The sequence below is a fragment of the Ranitomeya imitator genome, chromosome 10 (assembly GCF_032444005.1).
Source record: "Ranitomeya imitator isolate aRanImi1 chromosome 10, aRanImi1.pri, whole genome shotgun sequence".
NCBI lineage: Eukaryota > Metazoa > Chordata > Amphibia > Anura > Dendrobatidae > Ranitomeya > Ranitomeya imitator.
In genome coordinates, this window is record NC_091291.1 from 109,313,042 (window position 1) to 109,338,953 (window position 25,912).

Below are 25,912 nucleotides of genomic sequence, written 5' to 3' on the forward strand. Positions count from 1 at the left end.
GTGCAAAAGGGGGGTGATTTGAACTTTTATTTTTTTTTTTTAAATATTTTTAAAAACATTTTTAGGAGACTAGAAGCTGCCACAACCTGATCGGCTCTGCTACATAGAGCCGATGTTCAGGTCGCCTCTATGTAGTAGAATTGCTCACTACAACCATAGAGGTCTCGAGGAGACCTCAGGTTGTCATGCCAACACACCGGTGACCCGCGATCACGTGTCGGTGGTCAGCGGTGTGCGTATTTCCGGCACGATTTAAATGCCGCTGTCAGAATTTGACAGCGGCATTTAACTAGTTAATAGCAGTGGGTGGATCACGATTCCACCCGCAGCTATTGCAGGCACATGTCAGCTGTTCAAAACAGCTGACATGCCCCTGGAAAGATGTGGGCTCACATCAAAGGGAAACTTTAAGTATTAGGCCATGTGCACATGTTCAGTATTTTACCTCAGTATTTATAACCCAAAACCAGGAGAGGAACAATCAGAGGAAAAATATCATAGAAACACGTCACCACACCGCCTTGGCCTTACATCTATACGTGTGCACCATCCGTGCATTATTACAGCATGAACCTTATTACAATTCATTTAGTCCATCAGGGCCTGTGCATAAAGTGCAGAGCACTACATTGGATTATGATTAATATCGTGTTTTAAATAGCGATATTGACTCACCCACTTGTGGTTTAATCACTCTATAGTATACATGTGCCATACATGGCATCAGGAAGTGCACTACTGCACATGTCCGTGATGTCACAATCATCTATCCAATCCCTGTGTCCAGAGATCCCAAAGGAATTTGAGCATGCTCAGTAGGCACTCTATGTGTGCAGTCGCCATCTTTCTTCAGGGAAACAATTCCCACATGTTTATTTCAGCAATCCTGCAGCATTTACAAGGCAAAATAACCCAAAAAGGAACTATAGATACGGGGTAGATAATAGATAGATAGATAATAGATAGCTATGCTTGATAGATAATATATCGATAGATAATAGATATATACTGGATATACAGTTGTGCTCAAAAGTTTACATACCCCGGCAGAATTTTTGCTTTCTTGGCCTTTTTTTCAGAGAATATCAATGACAACACCAAAACTTTTTCTCCACTCATGGTTAGTGTTTGGGTGACGCCATTTATTGTCAAACTACTGTGTTTTCTCTTTTAAAGTCATAATGACAGCCCAAAACATCCAAATGACCCTGATCAAAAGTTCACATACCCTAGTGATTTTGGCCTGACAACATGCACAGAAGTTGACACAAATGGGTCAACTTACTGTGTGTGTGGGGCTGCGTTACACTCTGAGGGGACTGCATTATACTCTGAGGAGGCAGCAGTATACTCTGAGGGGGCTGCATTATACTCTATGAGGGGGGGAATGCAGTATATTATGAGGGAGGCTGCTGTATACTCTATGAGGGTGGCTGCAGTATACTCTGAGGCCGGGGTCACACTCAGCGTAGGGATATACGGTCCGATTTTTACAGGCGTAATATGCAGAAATGATCCCAAAATAGTGATCCGTATGTCATCCGTAGGCAAGGTGTGGCTGCGTATTTTGCGCATGTAAACCTCCGTATGTAATCTGTATGGCATCCGTACAGCGAGATTTTCTCACAAGCTTGCAAAATGGACATAGAATGGATCCATCGTCTCAAATATTCTTGAAAACATATATACAGTCTATATATATATATATATATATATATATATATGTATATATATATGTCATTGAGACACATATATATATATTTCATACACAGCTAGATAGCTTAAAAGCCGGTAATTCAATTGCTGGCTTTTGTTATCTCCTTATCAAACCCGACAGGATATGAGACATGGTTTACATACAGTAAACCATTTCATATCCCTTATTTTTTTTACATATTCCTCACTAATAATGTTAGTAGTGTGTGTGTGCAAAATTTGGGGGCTCTGTTAAAATAAAGGGTTAAATCACGGAAAAAACTGGCGTGGGCTCCCGCGCAATTTTCTCCGCCAGAGTGGAATATGTAAAAAAAAAAAGGGATATGAAATGGTTTACTGTATGTAACCGTGTCTCATATCCTGTCGGGTTTGATAAGGAGATAGCAAAAGCCGGCAATTGAATTACCGGCTTTTCTGCTTTATAGCTCTGTATTAAATATATATATATATATATATATATATATATATATATATATATATATATATATATATATATATACTAGTTGGTGGCCCGATTCTAACGCATCGGGTATTCTAGAATATGCATGTCCTCGCAGTATATTGCCCAGCCACATACTATATTGCCCAGCCACATACTATGTTGCCCAGCCACGAACTATATCGCCCAGCCACGTACTATATTGCCCAGCCACGTACTATATTGCCCAGCCACGTACTATATTGCCCAGCCACGTACTATACTGCCCAGCCACGTACTATACGGTTTGATTAAAAAAATTGCAGTATGCCCGAGATTTATCTGATACTCGGATCACACTCGGTCATGCAAGTCAATGAGATGAATGGTGTCTGAGCGCAGTCAGATTTCCACAGACTCACAGAATGGAGAAGATGGAGTCATTTTTTTTCTCCGCATTATAGAGAATCGGATCACACTATGATCCCACTCTGATCAAACTCTGATCAAACTCGGATCAAACTCGGATCAGAGAGTACGTTGCATTATTCTCCTGGATGAGCAAATCTATGGTCAGGTTCAGGTGGCCATGCAAAAACTAAGGCAAGTCAAGCCTACAAATTGTTGACCTGACTGGCGCCATGAGCATTCATCCGCAAAGCAGACGAGTGCATGAGATGATTGTTATTGCACTAGTCAGGTCTGTAAACCTTTCCAGGCTAGTGCGGGCTGTAGTTCTTCTTACATGCGCCATTGGTGCCCAGGCACAATGGTTATTATTGGATTGTGTACACACAGAAGGAGAAGGAGAACATCAAAGCTTTTGACTAAGTACACTCACTTTTAATGCCATGATTTTACGTATCATGACATCATTAAAAAAAAATCTGTTCCTTAAATGGTCTTACTATTAGAGCACTACAACCTCAGATGAACAACAGCACATGATGAATTACACTGTGCCATTATTCATTAACTAGGCCAAAATGCAGAAGCAATGTGTGAAAAATGAAGCACACCCTTTCTGCTTCCAAATTAATTGAGATGGAAAATAGCAACCCTTAAATAATAGTTTACCAGCAAGTGTGACCACCTCTATAAAAGCAGAAGATTGGGCAGTTTGATGGTTTGGATCATTCAGGTGTGTCTTAACATAATTCCAATGAGGAAAGACCAAAGTGGAGATGGAGGAAGACCAAAGTGGAGATGTTTGGCCATCATTCCCTGCACTACATTTGGTAAAAACCAATGTCCTTCAAACCACACATCCAAGCTCTCGCCACTGTTGTGGATTCTGTTTTTGGGCTCCCTCTGGTGGTTACTGATGGTACTGGGTGACTTGTGTTCTCTGCGGTCTCTGGTGTCCACCTGTTCTATCAGGATATGGGAGTTTCCTATTTAACCTGGCTTTCTTGTCATTTCCTCGCCGGCGATCAATGTAATCAGTGTGTCTTGTTACCTCTGCTTTCCGCTTCTGTTATCATCAGGACAAGCTAAGTTTTTGATTTTCCTGTTCCACGTTTTGCTTTATTTTTGTTTTAGTCCAGCTTGCAGTTATGTGATTCCTTGTTGCTGGTTGCTCTAGTGGGCTGATATTACTCCTCATGTTCCATGAGTTGGCACATGAGTTCAAGTAATTTCAGGATGGTTTTTGTAGGGTTTTTCGCTGACCGCGCAGTTCACTTTTGTATCCTCTGCTATCTAGTTTTAGCGGGCCTCATTTTGCTGAATCTGTTTTCATTATTACGTATGTGCTTTCCTCTCATTTCACCGTCATTACATGTGGGGGGCTGCTATTTCTGTGGGGTGTTTCTCTGGAGGCAAGAGAGGTCTTTGTTTCTTCTAATAGGGGAAGCTAGTCCTTCGGCTGGCGCGAGACGTCTAGAATCATCGTAGGCACGTTCCCCGGCTACTGCTAGTGTTGTGAATTAGGTTCAGGATCGCGGTCAGCTCAGTTTCCATCACCCTAGAGCTTGTTCTGTTTTTTTGTGCTTGTCCTTTTGTGATCCCCTGCCATTGGGATCATGACACGCCACCTCCTGTCACCTCCAGCTCAAAAATATTTCCAAAATCTGTCCTTTCTTCAACCCTCACTCTACCAAAATGCTTGTGCATGCCCTAATCATCTCCTGCCTCGACTACTGCAACATCCTCCTCTGTGGCCTACCTTCTAACACTCTCGCACCCCTCCACTCCGTCTTTAACTCTGCTGCCCGACTGATTAATCTCTCTCCTCGCTACACTCCTGCTTCCCCTCTTTGCAAATCCCTTCTCTGGCTCCCAATTTCCCAGCGTATCCAGTTTAAACTACTAACACTGACCTACAAAGCCATCCATAACCTTTCTCCTCCGTATATTTCCACACTAATCCCTCAATATCTTCCCTCACGTAATCTCCGGTCCTCCCAAGACCTCCTTCTCTCCTCAATGCTCATTCGCTCCTCACCCAGCCGCCTCCAAGACTTCTCCCGACTATCCCCCATCCTCTGGAATTCTGTGCGCCAACACGTCCGGTTATCCACCACATTTGGATCCTTCAAAAGAAACCTGAAAACCCACCTCTTCAAGAAAGTTTACAGCCTGTAATGACCACATGGCCACCTCAACACCATCGGAGCTACTGCAACCCCCGATCTACTGTCTCCTTCCCCACCATCCTGTAGAATGTAAGCCCGCAAGGACAGGGTCTTTGCCCCTCTGTACCAGTCTGTCATTGTTAGTTTGTTTACTGTAAGTGATATTTGTATTTTGATGTAACCCCTTCTCATGTACAGCACCAAGGAAATAATGGTGCTATATAAATAATAATAATAAAAACCAAACATGTCATACCAGCTGTCAAGTACACTTGAGGAGGGGTGGAAATTTGGGCTTATTTTGCAGTCATAGGATCTAGGCACTTTCCTTTTGTTTAGTCAACCATGAACTCCTCTATATACCAAAGTATTTTAGAATCAGATGTTAGGCCATCTACCCAAAAGCTTGGCCAAAACTTGGCCATGCAATTGGACAATGATCCAAAGTACACCACCAAATCTACATCATAATAGCTCATAAAGAACCAAGATGTTGCAGAGGCTCAGTCATAGTCCAGACCTCAGCCCAATAGAAATGCTGTAGAGGAACCTTCAGAAAGCAAGACAGAAAAAAATCCCCCAAACCTCAAGGAACAGAAGCAACATTACAAAGGGAAGTGGGCCAAAATTCCACCAGAATGCTGGAGGAGTGAAGAAAAAGTCATAGAGAAATTGATAAAAAATTGTGTTACGTTATTGCTGCTAAACGTGGGGTGTTTTTAATTTTTCACTCACTGCTTCTGCATTTTAGCCTAGTTTTGGTACATAATAATGCGCTGCAATTTGTAATGTGTTATTCATCTTAGGTTGTATTTACTGAATTTTAATACCTATGAAGGACCAGTTTTTTTTTATTTTGTGTCTTGACTCACTTATCGAGGTAGACACAGGAATGCTGTCTCTTTAAATTTTTCACTGGTTTATTGAGGAACAGCATAAACTAGGGCAGGGTTAGAAACATAAATAAGGCCTTTCTGGCCTAATGGGAAACAAGCAAAAAATGAAATGGCACAGTCCGTGTTGCTGCTGAGATCCGCCCACTATGGAAACAAACAGAATAAAGGTTCAACCTCCCTTATCTTCACGCCTAGCAATGGAGCTCACATCTCCAGGCACACCTAACACTGAATGACTCAGAAGGATCACTATTTACCTCCTAAACCGCACCCTGGGGAGGAGATATGATGAGCAGCCTCCCACCCACTCTTCAGTTGTTCACTAAACCTAGCCCTTAACATGGCTGATTAACCCCTCTCAGCACTTGCTGTGCTGGAGCATTTTTCTAGGTTCATATCAATGAAGCTATTAACCTCAGGGATGCATTTCTCTGCTCCAGCACTATGTCAGTGACTTTGTCACAATACGCAAAACCACAGAATTCAAAGAGAGCGTACTTATTTTTTTGTTCTTGACTTTATTTAATGAGAAGATAACAAAGTTCTAGCTCTGAGGACATAGTCCATATTAATGGATAACCTGTAGTGACCGCTAACACACAGAATAACTAGACAGTAGACTTTCTTTTATCAGTGTAAGTTGAAGGGTGCTGGATTATTAAACATTTTGGATTAAGATGCTAAAAACAGATTTGTTCTGCACTTCTTTCATCTGAAAAATGAAGGAGGATGAGCAGGGGCAGAACTAAATGGGGCAGAGGTTGGGAACGCACACAGGCCCTGGAGTCTGGAGGGTCCAAAAAGTCTGTGACCTGACAGTGGAGGCCAACACTATGCATGTGGCCTGGTGCCGATTCTGGATTGGGGCCCAGGAGCTTCACATTATGCCATTTTGATGATGAGATTGGTAATGGCCCTACTGTCAAGCTCCTTTCCCCTGCTTCACATTTTGCCCAACTTTGACAAATGCCATCACCCACAGACCTCATCTACCCATTTCTTCTATTTTGCTGACGTAAAAACATCATCATGTCACCCATAGCAACCAATCAAAAAGCCCAGCGTTTATTTCCTAAACTTGCTCCTGAATAGATTGCTATGGGCAACTGGGCCCGGTTTTCTGCTCTATGGTTTTGCTGCCATAGATAGCTAGTTGCTATGGATACGGTATATGTTATATGCACATCCTTAGTGACAGGTCTGTCTCTATCTCCTCTCATACATCTCCTGCTATTTCAACACGATGTATAGAAATGTAACACCTCCTAAAAATGAGACTACAGGCCAAAATGGAATTCATTAAAAAACTTTATTTAAAAGAAATGACAATATGACAAAATTACATTGCTGTAAAATAGTAATTCCATATTTCCAAGTGACCATTTATTTTCTATTAATTTTTAATGCATAAGCATATTTACCCACATCTATATAAACCATGTGAAAAAGTCACTGCCCCCTGTCAGAATGCTGTCCCAGCGGCTCCTGCTATTCCTGGCCTTTTGTTAGACGGGGCCTTGTTGAGCCTGACATTGCCACTGCATGCAGGGCAGATATACTATTGTCAGCGCATTTCGACTTTAAAGGGGTTGTACGGCTTTAGGCTACATGTCTGCAGTCACGCTACTCTCATAGCCTGACTGCAGACTTGTGAATACTCAAATTGTTCACTGTAAACATTCTCCAGTGCCGGAGCGGTGAGCTGGCAGTATCGCAAATATGCAGACTTGTAGCCTAAGACTAGACAACCCCCTTAACAAAAAATGCACCAAATTTGTGCCTTGCATCTCATTTTTAATCTATTTTTTATTTGATTAAAACATCTTTTAGCATCTCACTCCAAAAGTGGTCATGACTTTGCAGAGAGGTCTTAGTTTTTAAGGTGCCTAGTCTGTGTTGCACCAACGAGCCACACTTTTGTTCCCTTTTGCTATATTTCTAGGTCATCATTTTTTAAAAAAAATTTAAACAGTGTAGCTTTTAGGTGTCCTTTTTTTCCATGTCATCTCCCATATGCTTTTAGATTTAACTCGAAAAACAAATGAAAAAAAGGTATAAATTGTCAGTACAAAAAGCCACGCCCAAAGATGCGGGGAAAAGATAAAAACTGCAAAAACATTATACACGTAGAAATTATATAAACCTTAAAGTAAGTGGTTACAATTTTGTATAAGGCCTCATGGCATGAAGCTGAAATCCATAATTTGATACAGAACGCATAAGATCTCACGTGATCTCAAACGCAAATTACCAGGTCTCAAAGGTTTTTAATAAAAGAAACAACATTATCCATAGCCAGCTTTCCAGATATCACCTTAGGTTGACCAAAGAAGCTGACAATCGCATGGAAGCCATCTTTAACATGATACCATGTGACCGGGACTCCATTGTCCTCCAGTCGTTTCTTGTAGAGTATCCCATCATCACGGACAATATCAAACTCACATGTTAGTATGTAGGCCTGTGGTAACTGTCGGATTACAGCATCATCAGTGAACAATGGAGAACATGGAAACTCAAGAGCTTTCTTAACATTTGAATAAATGTCTTTATTAAAGGGCGCCATGATGTGAGGTTTGTAGCCTTTGACCTTAAATTCTTCAGAACTCAACCATTTACTTAATTTCTGTCTTATCTCAGGAGGGACATGGCTGCCCTTTATCAGTTCTTTCGACAAAGACAAATCACCACCTATGTATGTCAAAGAGGAGTGTAACGCAAGTGATCGGAGGTACAAAGGCACCATCTTGTTTTGTTGATATGAAGGTAAATTGAAGTCCGCCATCTGGACCACTGGGTATATCAACACCTGGGCAAGAGGTTTTGGAAGATCTGATCTACTCACAAGAGCTTGGCAAACACCAGCTGTAAGATTGCCCCCAGCACTGTCTCCACATATGATAATAGAAGAAGGATTGACTCCATGATCTTCTGCCGTCTTCAGAAAGTGAACTGTAGCCATGAGACAGTCATCAAATGCAGCCGGGCATCTGTGGTCTGGTGCCAGTCGGTACCTAAAATTAGTCCACAATTTGTCATTGGGATTGTGATATCAAAATAAAGATTCAATGTCTGGATAATAAAGGATCCCCATATAAATTGTTTCCAACCTCCACCACGTTTTCCAAATTTGGAGGTACTCTGCATGAGGTATTATTAATTACCCCTGCTATGGTCAAGCAAGGTCATCGACAAGATCCATTGTTTGCAGCTACTCCGAGCCCTAAGTGCTAAAGTTAAGCCCTGAGTTTGGAAACCATTCCATTACTTCAAAACAATTTAAAAGTGTACATGGTAGGGTTGTTCTTACGTAAATCACACTTTCTAATAACATTATTTGTGGAATTATGTAAGGAAATTTGGATCGCCCCCACGTAAGGGCAATGGGGTACTCGGTACCGGGTCCTTCAGTTCCGCAGGGATGTCACGGTGGCCTGACCCGGACCGTGGCCCTATGAGGGGCGCCCAATAAAGGGTAAAGTTTGTAGATAACGGTAGTGTTCGTGACGCCACCTGTGGTACTCGGTCAGGGTGACTGACGCTGCTTAGGGGTCCTCTGGGGTGATGGAATGGTAGCTAGATGGTATACCTTCGCACAGGTGAAGTATATCCCCAGGGTTTCCCAGAAGTATAGATGTTGATGGTGGATGGTGCAAGGCGCGGTAAATAACGAGGACACAATGGGTGCAGTCACTTTACCTTTACTGAAGGCTTCAGGATCCACAGTCCCGAGTGCCGGATGACAAGGTAGGCAGAGTCCGGCCGGTCTGATGGCAATTCCAGAGTTCCGCTATCCAGGTGGAAATCAGTAGCCTTCCCCTTGCGCACAGTAACGTAGTAGGTCCCTAGTTGCATTAGCTACCATAGGGTCCTCACTCTTGTTACTTCTCTCTCTGTCCCCCAGATGGATAGGACAAACCCGTATGACGGTGGTGGCCTGAGGCTATTTTATAGGGACCCTAGCATTGCCCCTCCTCCACATTGCCACCTTGTCTGCTTAGGTTCTTAGGTCGGACAGCCAACTTGGAATCGACTGTCCTGCCGGTCTCTGAAGTAAAGCGTAGAGTCTATTACTCCCTCGGTGTTCCGGCCACCGGTTCTGTGCTCAGTAGGAGGCAGCCTGCTTCTAGCTGGTCTCCCACTGGTGTTTCACTCCTGTTGCTACGACTTCTGTGCTCACTCACTACGGCACATTTCCTTTCTTGTCCTTTCCTAGGAGGCTGCCGCATGGGTTGCAGGCGCAGCTCCGTGTCCTTCTTTCCTTTTCCCTGGGCCGAGCCCAGTCTGCTCCTCTCCTCCTCCGAACTCCAACTGCCTAACTTCCTAGCCAACTCCCAGTTTTACCCAAGTGTGAGGAGTGGCCTAATAGATAGAACCCTTAGCTCCCCCTGGTGGCTGGCGTGTGAAGTGTGTGTGTGGCTGTGATACCTGGCAGGGTGAACTCCTTTGGTGCCATCAGACGTAACATCGCTCCCCCTGCTGGAAGAACGACATTACTGCAACGACCAGGACTCTGGGGCGCTGCAAATTCAAAGTAGTTTTATTATGACAACCATTCATGTTCCAGACTTTTGATAATAAGAACTTAATGCAGAATGTTTGCCTTGGACAGTCACCCCTCGAATACTGCAGGCATAAAGTGGAGCTTTTGCCAAAAACAACCTGACATGTCGTCTTTTCTCCAGACTAGTTGTCACAAAATACCTACAAACTGATTCCCTTCCCATTCTCCTACTGTCCATCATTAATTTAATGACGACTTAAGGAAATTATGACAACTTACCCAACAGAGACAACCACGGCATCAGAATTTTTGGTGATGTGTAGACAGAAAAGGTCGTAGCGATCTAAAACCAAATAAACTCGACATTAGTTTCTGCCAATCCTCCATCAATTCTACAAAAAAAATTCTCCAATATCAGAACACATAAAAATACTCTATTTCCCACAGCTACGAACCATATTAAGAGATAGAGAAGATACTGTATGTGGAAAGCGATAAGGTAGCGAAATGGATAATATATATTCATAGTAGAAATTAACAGAAAATCAAGCATATTGTTGTTTTATAAATGAAGTTGTTCTATGTTCGTTTTCCAGCAGCAGCAAAAATGATCGTTAATGAGATCATTCTGTCCCCATACAGTATTGTGTTATTGGCAGCACATAATCGGCTTACGAGGGGTGATGTACTGCCAATAACAATTAATTTTTTTTGTCAGTGAAAACAATCTGTTCACCTGATGAACTAGCATTTTGCTCGATGGTAAGGTAATCGGCAGCATGTTTACTTGAGCCGATAATAATAATATTATTATTATTATTCCCTTTTACAGCACCATTAATTCCATGGTGCTGTACATGAGAAGGGGTTACATACAAAATACATACGGTATATAAATTACAGAGAACAAATTAACAATGACAGACTGGTACAGAAAGGAGAGGGCCGTCCCTTGCTGGCTTACAGTCTACAGAGTAATGGGGAAGAAAAAAATAGGTTGGGGGGTTTTCGGGAGTTTCACTGTTGGTGAAGTGGCAGCCGGGTCAGTCCAGGATGTAAGCGGTCTTGAAGAGATGGGTTTTCACGTTCTGTCTGACATTTCTGAATGTAGAAGTGTGGAGGAGAGAAGGAGATCTTTAGAGGACCGGAGGTTACATGCTGGAAGATATCGAGAGATTAGTTCAGAGATATATGAAGGAGATAGATTATGGAGAGCTTTGTAGGTCAATGCTAGTAGTTTGAACTGGATATGTTGGGGAATTGGGGAGCCAATTGAGGGATTTGGAGAGGGGAGAAGCAGAGCAGTATGAGGAGAAAAATGAATTGGCCAATGCAGAAGAGTTGACGACGAACTGGAGAGGGGAAATAGTTTTAGCAGGGAAGTCACAGATGAGGATATTGCAGTAGTCAAGGCGGTAGATGATGAGGGCATGCACTGACATTTTAGTAGATTCAGGGTTTAGGAAAGATGGATTCTGAAAATACTTTTGAGTTGAAGGTGGCAGGAAGTGGAGATAACATGGAGGTGCGGTTTGAAGGACAGGGCAAAGTCGAGGGTTACTCCGAGGCAGCGGACCTCTGGTACAGGTGAAGGGATTATGTAATTTATCGGTATTATTTATCGTGATAGATAGATCAGCTGGGAGAATTAGGTGAGATGGGGGCAAAGATGATGGGTTCAGTTTAGTCCACATTTAACTTCATGAAGTGTGATCAGAAGCTGTATATGGCTGATAGACACTCTGGTATTCCCAACAGCAGAGAGGTGACATCTGGGCCAGAGAGGTAAATCTGAGTATCATCAGCATATAAACTGTAATGGAAGCCAGGGGACTTTATGGGCTTGTCCTAAGCCAAAGGTGTAGATTGAGAAGAGAAGAGTGGGGCAGGATATGGAGATAGTATGGGAATGGGTGACGCTAAATGTGTGCTTGGAAAGGTATGCAGAGATCCAGGAGAGGGCTAGATCTTTGATGCCAGGGTAAGAGTGGATTTGTAGCAGGAGGGAGTGGTCGACTGTGTTGAAGGCAGAGGACAGGACTAAAAGGAGGCATATAGCGAATTGTATGTTAGTTTTGGCAGTAAGTAAGTGCAACACCCGCTAGGGCCGTGGGTTACTCGGAACCGGGTCAGACGGCTCTTAAAGGGGTGGTCACTGCAGCAGTGACCCGGTCCGTAGTCCTGGGGGTGTAATAAAAGGGATGAGGGAAATGTTTGTAGGGGATTATTCGTGACTCCACCTGTGTTGTTTGGCTAGAGATGGCCGACACAGCTAAGGGGACTGCTGGGGCTGGTGGTGTTGCAGCTGAGATGTTTTGACTCCTCACAGGTGGAGGGGGGCCCCAGGGCTACCAGAACAGTCTATGAGGGGCTGCGGATGTTGGGGTGCAAGAATAATTGGAGGACACGGGGACTGTAGTTTCTTTACTGTTAATTGTAGGTGCAGTCCAGAGCACAGGTAACAGGTGGTATTGGAGATCCGGGCAGCCTGGAAGCAGTTCAGAATTCCCCTAGCCAGGTGGGGTTGGAAGCCTCCCTAATGCGCTGCTCTCTGGGTTCCTGATGCTTGTAGTTCTCCTCAAGTCCCTCTCTCAGTCTGTCCATTTAGTGAAATGCTACCCGCATGGCAGGTAGCTTGTGCCTTTTCCAGGTGTCACTCCCTTGTGGTGACTCCAGGCTCTGGTATGCAGTTGTGCCTTCGGGTGTCAGTTGTGACCAGGAGACCTGCAATCTCCTGTCCTCCAGATTTGGCTGTGGGGCCTGTAGTTCCCACACAGCCACGGACTCCAGTGTCCACTCTGTTGTGCTCAATCCTGGGGTGAGCTCAGTCGCAGCTCCACTCCAAGGCTCTTCTCACATGCTTCCCCTCCCTTCATTGTCTCACACTGAACTCACTAACCCCGCCTTCAGGCCAGAACTTATAGAAAAGCTACACTGAAACCAGGTTTAGAGCTCCCCCTTCTGGTATGGAGTCAGGAAAGGTGTTGTATGCCAGAGTACCTGCTAAGGGAATCTCTTCTTGCTTCCAGGCATGGCATCACCCCCTGTGAGGGAGGCAAAGCCACTTTGGCAGCCGGACTCCTGGTATGCCACATAAGAAGCTGGATTATAGATCAGAGAATGAGTTAGATGAGAGATGGGAGGAAAATTCAGCATGGACATGTTGTTTGAGGTGTTTGGAGGTGAACAGGAGAAGCAATATAGGGTGATAGCTGGATGTAAAGGTTGGTTCAAAGGATAGCTTCTTCAAGATAGATGTGATTGTGACATGTTTGAAAGCAGAAAGGATGGTACGAGAAGTTAGTGATAGGTTGAAGAAGTGGGTTAAAGCATGGAAGTGAAGTTGCTGAGTGGGTGGGATAAGATGGGGTTGAGAGGTCAAGTGGTGAGGTGCACTGCGGAGAGATATCAGTAAGGTCTCTTTCAGTGATAGTGGGGAAGTGTAATGCCGCTGGGTTTATACCTTGTTTCTTTTGCGTTACTCTACATGTCTCTGCTTTAACCATTGCTCCTCTCCCCCTAATGTGCAGGGATACTGTTGTCTGTTACCTGCATGGATGCTGCTCAGTTCCCTGCCACCGCTGCGTAGCTGTACATGTGCTGTGATGTCTTTGCTCTGCTGCATGACCACTCGCATGTGCGGTCCCTGGCTACCGCTGTGGAAGCTATCCATGGCTTGCAAGGTCCTCTGCAGCTGGTGCATGACTTTCCACGTGTGTCCAGGCTAGCAGTCGCTGCCAGGTGCCCTAAGCCACAGTTCCTGTGCTATCTGTGCTGTAATGGTTTCTGTTTGTGCTTAGGGTGCGCGCCGCCACACCTACCCTGCTTTTATTAGGGTTTGGGTGTGCACCTGTGTTGCTTCCTCAGCCTATTGCTGGGGGGCAGCTTCTATATAAACTCCCTCTTTCCTCTTGGGCGTTGCCAGAGCATTGCATTGTGTTTCTGTGTCTTGCCTTGTGAGTTAGGTATCCAGCTCCCGTTCTGTCTGCAGTCTGTTCTGGGAGAGCTAATACCTGTTTTCCGCCTGTTCTGGGGGCAGAGTACCCAGATCCTGCCTACTCTGGGGGCAGAGTACCCAGATCCGCCTATCCTGGAGGCTGCATATCCAGTCCATTTGTGTTTTGTGTTTTCCGCCTGTTCTGGGGGCAGAGTACCCGGATCCGCCTGTACTGGAGGCTGCATATCCAGTTCTTGATCCTGTCTGAACTGTGTCCTTTGTGTTATGTTCCTGAAGTCCTTTTGTGTCTGACACCCCGTACACAGTGACTGTATCCCTGGGCCTCATGTTTTAAAGATGGAGTCAGGAGTTTCTACTGAGCTCTTACTATGCTGTGCTCAGCCTGCTATGCGGTGCTAACCCCGTCTGGCCCAGGTCCAGTACGGCGGTGCTTGCACCATCACGCTTGAGTTCCTTCCTAGGTCCGATGACCGGAGCATGACGGCCATAGCTAGGAACCTGATGACCACCGCTACCTGATCCTGATGCCCTGGGCTGCCACGCCAGTGTCCCAGTCGATGACCTGGGCTGCCACGCCAGTGTCCCAGATGTCTATCCGTATTCCTGATGTCCTGATGCCCAGCCTGTGTCCTGATGTCCTGCCTATGTCTGATGGCCTGAGGTCCACCCTGTGACGACGTCCTTCCGGGATCGGTGTCTGATGTTCTCCTGCTGAGACTGTGCTATGCCTGAGGCCTGAGAGAGAGGCCATCCTAGTAAGCCTGTGCCAGATGACCCTGGACTGCATCAACTCATGATGATTCCTGCCATCATCTGACGTCTGAGACGTGTACCCTTCCTAGACGTGTGGAATCGTATCCTGACATCATTATGTTTTGTTATGTACTGTGCTTTCATTTAAGTAAACTTTGTTTCTTCATACCTGAAGTTGTGCGGTGTAATCTAGTTCTGCATGTCGACATCTTGTTCACATGCTCAGCTGCCACAAGACCCTGCTCGCTGCCCTTCCCTAGTCTGGGTAGGTCCAGGTTACTCTATGTGGTCCAGTGGGTCTACATTGCATTCCTACTTGGGACGCTCGCCCATGTTATTATGGTCAAGCGACATGGAGGCGTCGGCTCGGCGGCGTCTGCGGTCGCAGCTGTAACAGGATGAAGGTTATGGGGAAGGGGAAGTGACCTGTTATACATAGGGGTTGTGGTGAATGGGCAGTAAAGATTTGCCTTGTTTGATCAGTCTTAATTTTGAAATATGCAGCAAAGTCTTCTGCAGAAATTAAGGGGGTTGGAGGGGGCAGTGGAGGCAGGGGAGGGTGCTAAAGGTGTTGAATAACTGTTTAGGGTTGTAGGATAAAAAAGATATAAGGGTGGTGAAGTAGTCTTGTTTATCACAGGCGAGGGCCAACTTGAATGTGAAAGTTGTTTGTTTGAATGTGCTGAAGTCTTCCTGTGAGTACGAGGACGCACATTACGTTGGACCTGGCAGACCTACAGAACCCGATCAGGACACTGCTTCCTGACTGTTCGGAGAACCAGCTGCAATTTTAACAATCGGTTCTCTCGAATCGGAGGGAACAACCTCAATCCCACCCCTAGTGTGTGTGTTAATCATTCTACAATAAAGTTCAGGTAGACTCCTTGTGTACCCCAAGTTCTGAATGACAAGTAAAAAAATGAAATGAACTGTACCATTGAAGTGGATATACACTATTAGCCAAGCTGATCATTCTGGTGGAAAATAGAGAATTATTTTTTGGTTGAAAGAGTCATTGGCCAACAGCTATCCCATATGCCGTCTTTAGCATTTTTAGGATGCACCTCACCCTGAGGTGTGGTATCCCACCCTCAGGTAAGGAGGGAGCACTACCCAGGACTCTAACACTCACATCCAACACACACCAATTCAGTCGGGGCACCTGGGCGTGCCCTATGGGAGGATGGCCTCATCCCAAGCTGAATAGGAAAGGGTGTTGGGGAGAGGGTGGAGTAGGTAGAGTAGGGGAGGAGCATAGGAGGCTAGAGTCAGGGAGATTGTGAGAGTAGTGGAGCTGAGCAGACTTGAGGGTCTGCAGCTCCTGATAGCTAGAAGAGAGAAGTGTGTGGGAGAGACAGAAGGAAGCTCACAGGAGGACAGAAGGGGTCCTAGGGGCATGCATAGTGCGGAAGCCACCCGCGGAGCCCGCATACAGACGTGGAGGGACCAGGTCTCAGACAGGGGACCGGCCCCAACTTAGTGGAATACTTCAAGTTCAGCTAAGAAGCCGGAGGCTGTGGATTTTGCAAGAAGCACAGCCACATCCACCCATACTTTGTCAAAAAGGCAGCCGTATAGAATCCAGGGGAATCAGAGGACGTCGCCCGACCAGGTTAATGGCTGCTGGCTTGGGACACTGTGGGTAAGGCGCTGGGCAGGAGAAGAGGAATGCCAATGTAGTGAGACGGCCAGACAAAGGCATACGAAAGGAGTCCTGGAATGGCGCATCCCAATTTGCCTGGGAGTTTGCTGGACCACTAACCTGAAGAACACAGAATCAGGCTGACGTGTGTGGACTGGAGAACTGTGAGTAAAAGTGGAAACTGCACCTTACTGTGTCCTTTGCATTATTTCTACAACACCTGCCCAGCCTACCACATTCACAATTTATGCTGAAGAAATTTCACCACGAATGCCACCTTTTCTGCAATATTTCTAAATTCTGCAGCAAAATCTGCAGTGAAGTCTGCACCATTTTGTTCACATTTTGTTGCTACCAAAAATGTGCGGGAGATAAATACTCCATGGACCTAATCAAGCACTACTGTGTGCAGGAGCCATTCAACAAATGATAAGACAAAGTCAGCCCTTCACAAAATGGATCAAACTTTAAACCACAGCATTGATTTTCTTACCAATACTTCCAGACAAGAATCCTCCTCCATGAAAGAACATGACTCCTTTTCTGCCACCAAGTGAAGGAGATCGGGGCTGGTAGACCCTCACCGGCACTCCTCCAAATTGTAAGTCTTTCTTGAAGACTTCTGGATCATCCTTCACCGTAGATACAAATGTTTTTTGGAGAAAACGAAAAAAACCTTCAAAGCTACATATTCCAAGTTTATCAAGAGTTGTTGCCTATAGTGTAGAAAAAAAAATCTTAAAGTGATTTTCCATACTGTAGGTCCTTCAAGAGTTTGTTATTGACAAGCAAGTGGTGATTAAATGCACTTATAAAAATCCATAGGTAAGAACAAATGAGGGCACTCACCGATCTTCATAGGATTCAAAACTTTATTACATCTTCACATAAAATGCATGACCGGAGCTGGCAGCGCCGCTGATAATGTGAGCAGGGGAGCAACTGAGACGACGGCCGTTTCGCGCTGTGCTAGCGCTTCTACGGGACCCGTAGAAGCGCTAGCACAGCGCGAAACGGCCGTCGTCTCAGTTGCTCCCCTGCTCACATTATCAGCGGCGCTGCCAGCTCCGGTCATGCATTTTATGTGAAGATGTAATAAAGTTTTGAATCCTATGAAGATCAATGAGTGCCCTCATTTGTTCTTACCTATGGACTCTAGTGTTTTCTGTTGAAGAGGTGCACCCGGGTCAGGATTCTCACAGCTGCAATTTCTATATCTGATATACACACAATTGAGACCTGTGGACATATCACTGGTTACCGTTTATGAGCAGTGCCACCCTTCTTTTTCTTTATATTTGCACTTATAAAAATCATTGTGCAGCTGTTGAATATTAATGTATACTGCTGTGCAACAGTTTTAGGCAGGGGTGCAAAAAAGGCTGCAAGGTAAGAATGTTTTAAAAAATTGAAGCATTAATAGTTTATTTTTTTATAAAGTAACAAAATGAAAAGTGAACGCACAAAAGAGAAATCTAAATCACATCAATATTTTGCTGACCGTCTTTTGCTTTCATAGCAACATCAAATTCTTCTAGATACATTTGTCTCCTGCACACAGTTTTTGGAGGAAGTCTGAAGGCAGGTTCTTACAAATATCTTGGAGAACTAACCACAGATCTTCTGTGGATGTTGACATGTCTAAATCCTTCTGTCTCATAATCCCAGACAGCCAGGATGATGGTGAGATCAGGGCTCTGTGAGGCCGTATCATCACTGCCAGGACTCCTCGTTCTTCTTTTCACTGAAAATAATTTTCAATGACATTGGCCGTATGTCTGAGGTTGTACTGCTGCAACATAAATTTGGAGTGGATCAGATACCTCCATGATGAAAGTGAAGGATGGTGTGATCCTAGACACTACTCACAGACAGGCCGTGAGGCAGAAGAATCAAACGTTCCGGCGTCAATATCAAGAGAGTACGTAGATAACCAAGGGAAAAGAGGAAGGTGTAAGTCGGGTCACAGTCCAGGGTCAATAACAAGAGATAGCAGATCAAAAGCCAAGGGACAAGACAAAGGGATAGCCAGAATATAGTCCAAAGGGTCAGGCAGCAGAAGATCAGAACTCAGTGCAACAGAATCTGGCTAAAACTCACCAAGAAGCACAACCTATGTCTAGCAGGTATCAGGGGCAGACAGCTCAGGTAAGTACTGTAGCTATGCGATCAGCAGAACACTGAACATCTGCAGAAAGTCCCGCACGTCCCAGTGACAGATTGGACAGCAGAGCTGTCAATCAAGGGACCGACAGCCCAGCAATCCCACCACAGTATTTGACAGCCAAGCTGTCAATCAAGACACAGACAGCTCAGGAAGACAGTTTCCACAGAACAGACTAGCAATCATTCACTGAGCGGAGGAATCGTGACAGATGGGTAACTTACTGCCTGTATTTCTCGGCACTCAGGACACCGAAAAATAGGCAACACTGAGAACTGTAGGCACAGTGGTCGGCCAAGGAAACTTAGTGCAGCAGATGAAAGACGCATCATGCTTACTTCCTTTCAAAATCAGAAGATGTCCAGCAGTGCCATCAACTCAGAACGGGCAGCAAAAGGTGGGACCCTGCTACACCCAACTACTTTTGGTAGAAGTCTGGCCAGAAGTGGTCTTCATGGAAGAATTGCATCCAAAAACCATACCTTCTACATGGAATCAATACCAAGTGGCTCAACAAGGCAAGAAAACACAAGAACTGAAGGAAAATGGCAGCAGGTACGCTGGACTGATGAGTCAAAATGTGAAATATCATGAAGTATGTTGAAGGTTAACTGCAAGTCTTGGACTACATGTTAGCAAATGGAGTTGAGGATTTAGTCAGGATTAATGGTGTTGTCAATGCTAAGAAATATAGGCAGATACTTATCCATTATGGAATATCAGCGACAGGCATAGAAATTCTCACACTCCTGCCTGCCACTGATTGCATCTAACCCTATTGAGCCTCACTCTGAGAAAGAGGCTCAATAGGGTTACTTGCGGGCAGCATCAGGCAGAAGAGGGACAATTTCAGTGCCTGCCGCTGACCGCGAGTGAACTATGAAGTCTCGTTCTGAGAACTTTCCCACGAGACTCCATATGATTCGATGGGCGTCATGGGACATTTCACTAGTGGATTACCATTGGAACTTCCTGTATTTATTTTTAATTAACCCCTTAATGACCCCAGCTTTTTTTGGTTTTGTGTTTTCGTTTTTTGCTCCCCTTCTTCCCAGAGCCATAACTTATTTATGTTTCCGTGAATATGGCCATGTGAGGGCTTATTTTTTGCAGGACAAGTTGTACTTTTGAATGACATCATTGGTTTTAGCATGTAGTGTAATAGAAAAAGGGAAAACATTTCCAAGTGCGGTGAAATTCCAAAAAAGTGCAATCCCACACTGGTTTTTTGTTTGGCTTTTTTGCTAGGTTCACTAAATGCTAAAACTGACCTGCCAATATGATTCTCCAGGTCATTATAGGTTCATAGACACCAAACATGTCTAGGTTATATTTTTATCTAAGTGGTAAAAAAAATTCCAAAGTTTTGCATAAAAAAAATTGCGCAATTTTCCGTTTCCTGTAGCGTCTCCATTTTTCGTGATCCATGGTCGGGTGAGGACTTATTTTTTGCGCACCTAGCTGACATTTTTAATGATACCATTTTGGTGCAGATACGTTTTTTGATCACCCATTATTGCATTTTAATGCAATGTCACGGCAACAAAAAAAATGTTATTCTGGTGTTTTTAATTTTTTTCTCGCTATGCTGTTTAGCAATCAGGTTAATCCTTTTTTTATTGATAGATTGGGCGATTCTGAAAGCGGTGATACCAAATATGTGTATGTTTGATTTTTTTATTGTTTTATTTTGAATGGGGGAAAGGAGGGTGATTTAAACTTTTATATATTTTTTTATTTTTTCATATTTTTTAAACCATTTTTTTAAACTTTTGCCATGGTTCAATAGCCTCCATGGGAGGCTAGAAGCTGGCATAGCCTGATCGGCTCTGCTACATAGGAGCAATGCTCAGATTGCTCCTATGTGGCATAATTACAGCATTGCTATGAGCGCCAACCACAGGGTGGCACTCACAGCAATCTGGCATCAACAACCATAGAGGTCTTCAGGAGACCTCTGGTTGTCATACCAATGCATCATTGAACCCCGATCACGTGACTGGGGTCAGCGATGCGCGCATTTCCGGCCCAATGGCTGGAAGCAGTTGTTAAATGCCAGCGTTTGACAGCGGTATTTAACTAGTTAATTGCGGTGGGTGGATCACGATTCCACCCACCGCTATTGTGGGCACATGACAGCTGAGCAAAACAGCTGACATGTCCCGGCTTTGATGTGGGCTTACCGCCGGAGCCCGCATCAAAGCGGGGTTCTGTCCTCGGACATACTATTCCATCTGCGGGCAGAAAAGGGTTAATAAATGGGTAAACGAGGTAGTGTTGGGGAGTCTTTATTCAAATAAATCAAATAAAGTATTTTTTCCTGTGTGACTGTGTTTTTTTAACTATTCACTTACTGGATTAGTAATGGGGTGTCTGATAGACGCTGCCCCATTACTAACCTCTGGGCTTAATGTTATTGGACATTACACAGCTGACATCTACCTCAAATATTACCTTGCTTTCCAAAGCACCAGGGCAATGGGAAGAGCCGGGCAAAGCTCCAAAATTGGCGTATCTACTGGATGTGCCTTTTCTGGGGCAGCTGCGAGCTGGTATGTTTTATGCTGGGGAAAGAAAAATATCCATGGACCTTCTCAGCCTGAGAAGACCAGCCCCCAGCTGTCTGTTTTACCTTTGCTGGTTATACCTCATGGGGGCACCCAATACCTTTTTTTAAATTTATTTATTTTTTTAAACGTGGGGCCTCTCTAGTTTTGATAACCAGCCAAGATAAAGCAGACAGCTGAGGGCTAAAGCCCACAGCTGTCTGCTTTATCTGTGCTTGTTATCAAAAATAGGAGCTATTCCATGTATTTGTTTAATTTTTTTTCTAAAAATCCATGCTCGGGATTCGGTACTGGACACTAGATGTGTGGTACGGACCCCAAATTTTACAGTTCGGGTTCGCTCATCCCTGTTCCTGTTGTTTCTTCTGACTTCTGTGAACTCTTCATCATTTGAGCAAGTTAACTCATTCCTTGCCTTATGCTTCTTGATCTATGATTGAAGTCTGTTGGCAATACCTGCACCTGTTGCCTCTTAACTCATTACCTTCTGAACATCCAGAATTGTTATTGAAGACTATTGACATTACCTACACACCTGTTACTGCTTCAGACCAGCCATCTTCCTACTTCTGTCCTTCTGCCTCTGGGTTCCCGTGTGTCCTGCATTGAGTTTGTCTGCTGTTCGCATTGCCAGTTATCTGAGTCCTCATCGAACTACATTCTTAACAACCAGCTGTCTCAATGCCCAGAGTCCATTTGTCTACCCTGAGTTGCGGCTTCATGGATCCACCCCAACAGGTGACCTTAACAGGCCCTCACAGAGCCCTATTCTCAACATCATTGAGTCTATGTGGGATTACATGAAGAGAGACAGAAGGATTTGAGCAAACCTCCATCCACAGAAGATTTGTGGTTTGTTCACCAACATATTTGTATCAACTTCATTCCTTTCTGCGGACATCCCCACTATCATCATGGGCGACTTCAACATCCCCATTGGCACTTCCCTCTCAGCTGCCACTAAACTTCTATCTCTCACTTCCTCCTTCGGCCTCACTCAATGGTCTTCTGCAGCCACTCACAAAGATGGTCACACACTGGACCTCATCTTCACCCGCCTCTGCTCCCTATCTAACCTCTCTAACTCACCTCTTCCTCTTTATGACCACAATCTACTCACATTCTCTTCCCTCTCCACTCTTTGTCTACAATCCCCACCCCACAAACTTGCACACCCTCGCATAAATCTTAAACACCTTGATCTACACTCACTCTCTGAATCCCTCCTCCTTCTCACAGACATAAGTTTCCTACACAATGCGGATGACGCTGCCGCTCTATATAACACCACAATAGTTGCAGCTTTGGAATCTCTGGCCCCTCTCACACATACCAAAGCTCGCAAAATCAACAGACAGCCCTAGCACACCAGCCTGACCAAAGAACTGAGGCAAGCTTCCAGGGCTGCTGCGCAGAGATGGAAAAGACCCCACTCCAACGAGCACTTCATCGCATTCAAACAGTCCCTCACTACTTTCAAGACAACACTCGCCACAGCAAAACAAACCTACTTCTCATCTCTCATATCCTCCCTGTCTCACAACCCTAAACAGTTATTCAACACCTTCAACTCTCTCCTCCGTCCCCCAGCACCTCCTCCCTCCCCACTCATCTCAGCTGAAGACTTTCCCTCATTTTTCAAGCAGAAGATTGAGAACATCCGAGACAGTTTTAGTTGACAACCCCCAGAGCCCTTCCTCCCAACTATCCAGCCCTCCACCTCCAAAATCAACTTCTCCACCATTACAGAAGATCGGCTCTCCACTCTACTCTCAAGATCGCATCTCACCACCTGTGCACTTGACCCGATCCCTTCCAACTTCATCCCAAACCTTGCCACAGTCTTCATCCCAACTCTAACCCATCTCTTCAACCTATCACTAACAACTGGCGTTTTCCCCTCAAGCTTTCAACATGCCTCAATCACACCTATCCTCAAAAAGCCCTCTCTTGACCCATCCTCTGTATCTAGCTATCGCCCTATATCACTTCTCCCCTATGTCTCAAAACTACTGGAATAACACGTCCATCTTTTACTGTCCTCCCATCCATCTTCCTGCTCCCTCTTTGACCGCTTACAATCAGGCTTCCGGTCACACCACTCCACTGAAACTGCCCTAACTAAGGTCATCAATGACCTATTAACCGCCAAGAGAAAGCAACATTACTCTATTCTCCTCCTCCTGGACCTGTCCTCTGCCTTTGACACAGTGGACCATTCCCTATTACTACAGACCCTCTCATCCCTTGGCATCACAGACTTGGCCCTATCCTGGATCTCGTCATACCTAACTGACCGAACATTCAGTGTTTCCCATTCACACCACCTCCTCACCTCGCCCCCTCTCTGTCGGAGGCCCGCAAGGTTCAGTTCTAGGGCCCCTGCTCTTCTCCATTTACACTTTTGGCCTGGGACAGCTCATAGAATCTCACGGTTTTCAGTATTATCTCTATGCTGATGACACACAGATCTACATTTCTGGACCAGATATCACCACCCTACTAACCAGAATCCCTCAATGTCTATCGCTATTTCATCCTTCTTCTCCGCTAGATTTCTGAAACTTAACATGGACAAAACAGAATTCATTGTCTTTCCCCCATCTCACGCGATCCCCCCCCCCAACGAACCTATCCATTACAGTAAATGGCGGCCCACTCTCCCCAGTCCCACAAGCTCGCTACTTCGGGGTAATCCTTGATACTGATCTTTTCTTCAAACCGCATATCCAAGCCCTTTCCATTTCCTGCCACCTTCAACTCAAAAATATTTCACGGATCCGTACATTTCTAAACCAAGAATCTACAAAAACCCTAGTCCATGCCCTCATCATCTCCCGCCTCGACTACTGTAACCTCCTGCTCTGTGGCCTCCCCTCTAACACTCTCGCACCCCTCCAATCTATTCTAAACTCAGCTGCCCGACTAATCCACCTGTCCCCCCGCTATTCCCCGGCCTCTTCTCTCTGTCAATCCCTTCACTGGCTCCCCATTACCCAGAGACTCCAGTACATAAGCCTAACCATGACGTACAAAGCCATCCACAACCTGTCTCCTCCATACATCTGTGACCTCGTCTCCCAGTACTTTCCTGCATGCAACCTCCCATCCTCACAAAATCTCCTTCTCTTCCCCCCTCTTAGGCTACGTTCAGATTAGCGTTTCCCGACGCTGCGTCGGGAAACGCAGCGGCGACGCACGCGTCATGCGCCCCTATGTTTTACATGGGGGACGCATGCGTTTTTCTTGTTGCGTTTTCCGACACGTGCGTCGTTTTTTACGCTAGCGTCGGACGCAAGAAAATGCAACAAGATGCATTTTTCTTGCGTCCGATTTCGTCAAAAGAACGACGCACGCGTCGCAAAACGCAGCGTTTTTGCGTGTGTCGTGCGTTGCGTCGCCGACGCAGCGGCACGCAACGCTAATCTGAACGTAGCCTTATCTCCTCTTCCCACAATCGCATACAAGATTTCTCTTGCGCATCACCCCTACTCTTGAACTCTCTACCACAACATATCAGACTTTCACCTACCATCGAAACCTTCAAAAAGAACATGAAGACCCACCTCTTCCGACAAGCCTACAACCTGCAGTAACCACCGATCGACCAAACCGCTGCATGACCAGCTCTATCCTCACCTACTGTATCCTCGCCCATCCCTTGTAGATTGTGAGCCCTCGCGGGCAGGGTCCTCTCTTCTTCTGTACCAGCTGTGACTTGTAGTGTTCAAGATTATTGTACTTGTTTTTATTATGTATACCCCTCCTTACATGTAAAGCGCCATGGAATAAATGGCGCTATAATAATAAATAATAATAATAATAATATCATAAAGAGGTGCCCGAAAAAAAAAAATAGACTTTGCCTTAGGAACAGCACAGTAGGGGTTATGTAAACAATGCCTTTACCTGCCCTATTGCATTACTATATGATTTTTGCTTTTACTTGCAATTTTTAATGACAAAAATTTTCTCTACTGAATGGTAAAAATACTAAATAATAAAAAAAGCACAAAATCTCCGAGAAACTGATATGGAATTTCATAAAACCCTAAACATCTTTTTGTAACAGGAAACTGCAGGTAACGAGCATTTTGAGATTTGTAGAATTACAGATTGTGGAGAGAACAAGTTCAAATAAGTCCAAGTGCAAAACAAATAACAAATTATGGACTCACCACGATCAGTGCGGCAGTGGCAAATGTATGCAATGTCCGAAGAAATGTAGGATTTGCAATCCCCGAGGGGTACTCTGCTTTTGAGGCTTCATACCAAGTGATTCCTAAAAATATCAGAAGACACAAGACAAGAAAACTACAGATTACACAAAGCGGAGAAGCAAATATTCCCAACATTCCGACAGCTTTTTCTTGTTTGTTTCTTCTTCCACTTCCGGTTTCCTCTTGATAGTAATTGATGGGAACTTCGGGCTCCTAAAGGAGAAGCACCGTACAATCTGTATACTAATATCATCTGCTCTGCTTCAGTCCAAGTTATCAAATGTTGAAGTGTCGAGGAGAACTTCTATGTATGATCTCTCCTGGAAAATATTTCTTGCCTCAGGCATCTCGCATATATAGTTAACCCCTTAAGTGCTCCACACTATGGGAAAATATGTGCTATGTCGTAACCAATTCATAGCTTATAATAAAAAAAACCCCAATACAACTTATTTTAAGAAATTTTCCACAGTACTTTTATAATAAAAGTTATTAAAT

The 25,912-nt window shown here is 44.7% G+C and overlaps 1 protein-coding gene across 1 annotated transcript; it reads right to left on the bottom strand.

Annotated features, from left to right (window-relative positions):
- Window positions 1-6,896: 6,896 nt before the first annotated feature.
- LOC138652034 (arylacetamide deacetylase-like 4) lies at window positions 6,897-25,697 on the bottom strand. The gene is made up of 4 exons (XM_069742743.1): window positions 25,373-25,697; window positions 16,957-17,179; window positions 10,390-10,453; window positions 6,897-8,620 (listed from the first exon to the last, which is right to left on the bottom strand). Exons 1-4 carry the CDS (start codon window positions 25,547-25,549, stop codon window positions 7,864-7,866), a joined length of 1,221 nt encoding a protein of 406 aa, XP_069598844.1. The 5' UTR covers window positions 25,550-25,697; the 3' UTR covers window positions 6,897-7,863.
- Window positions 25,698-25,912: the final 215 nt, after the last annotated feature.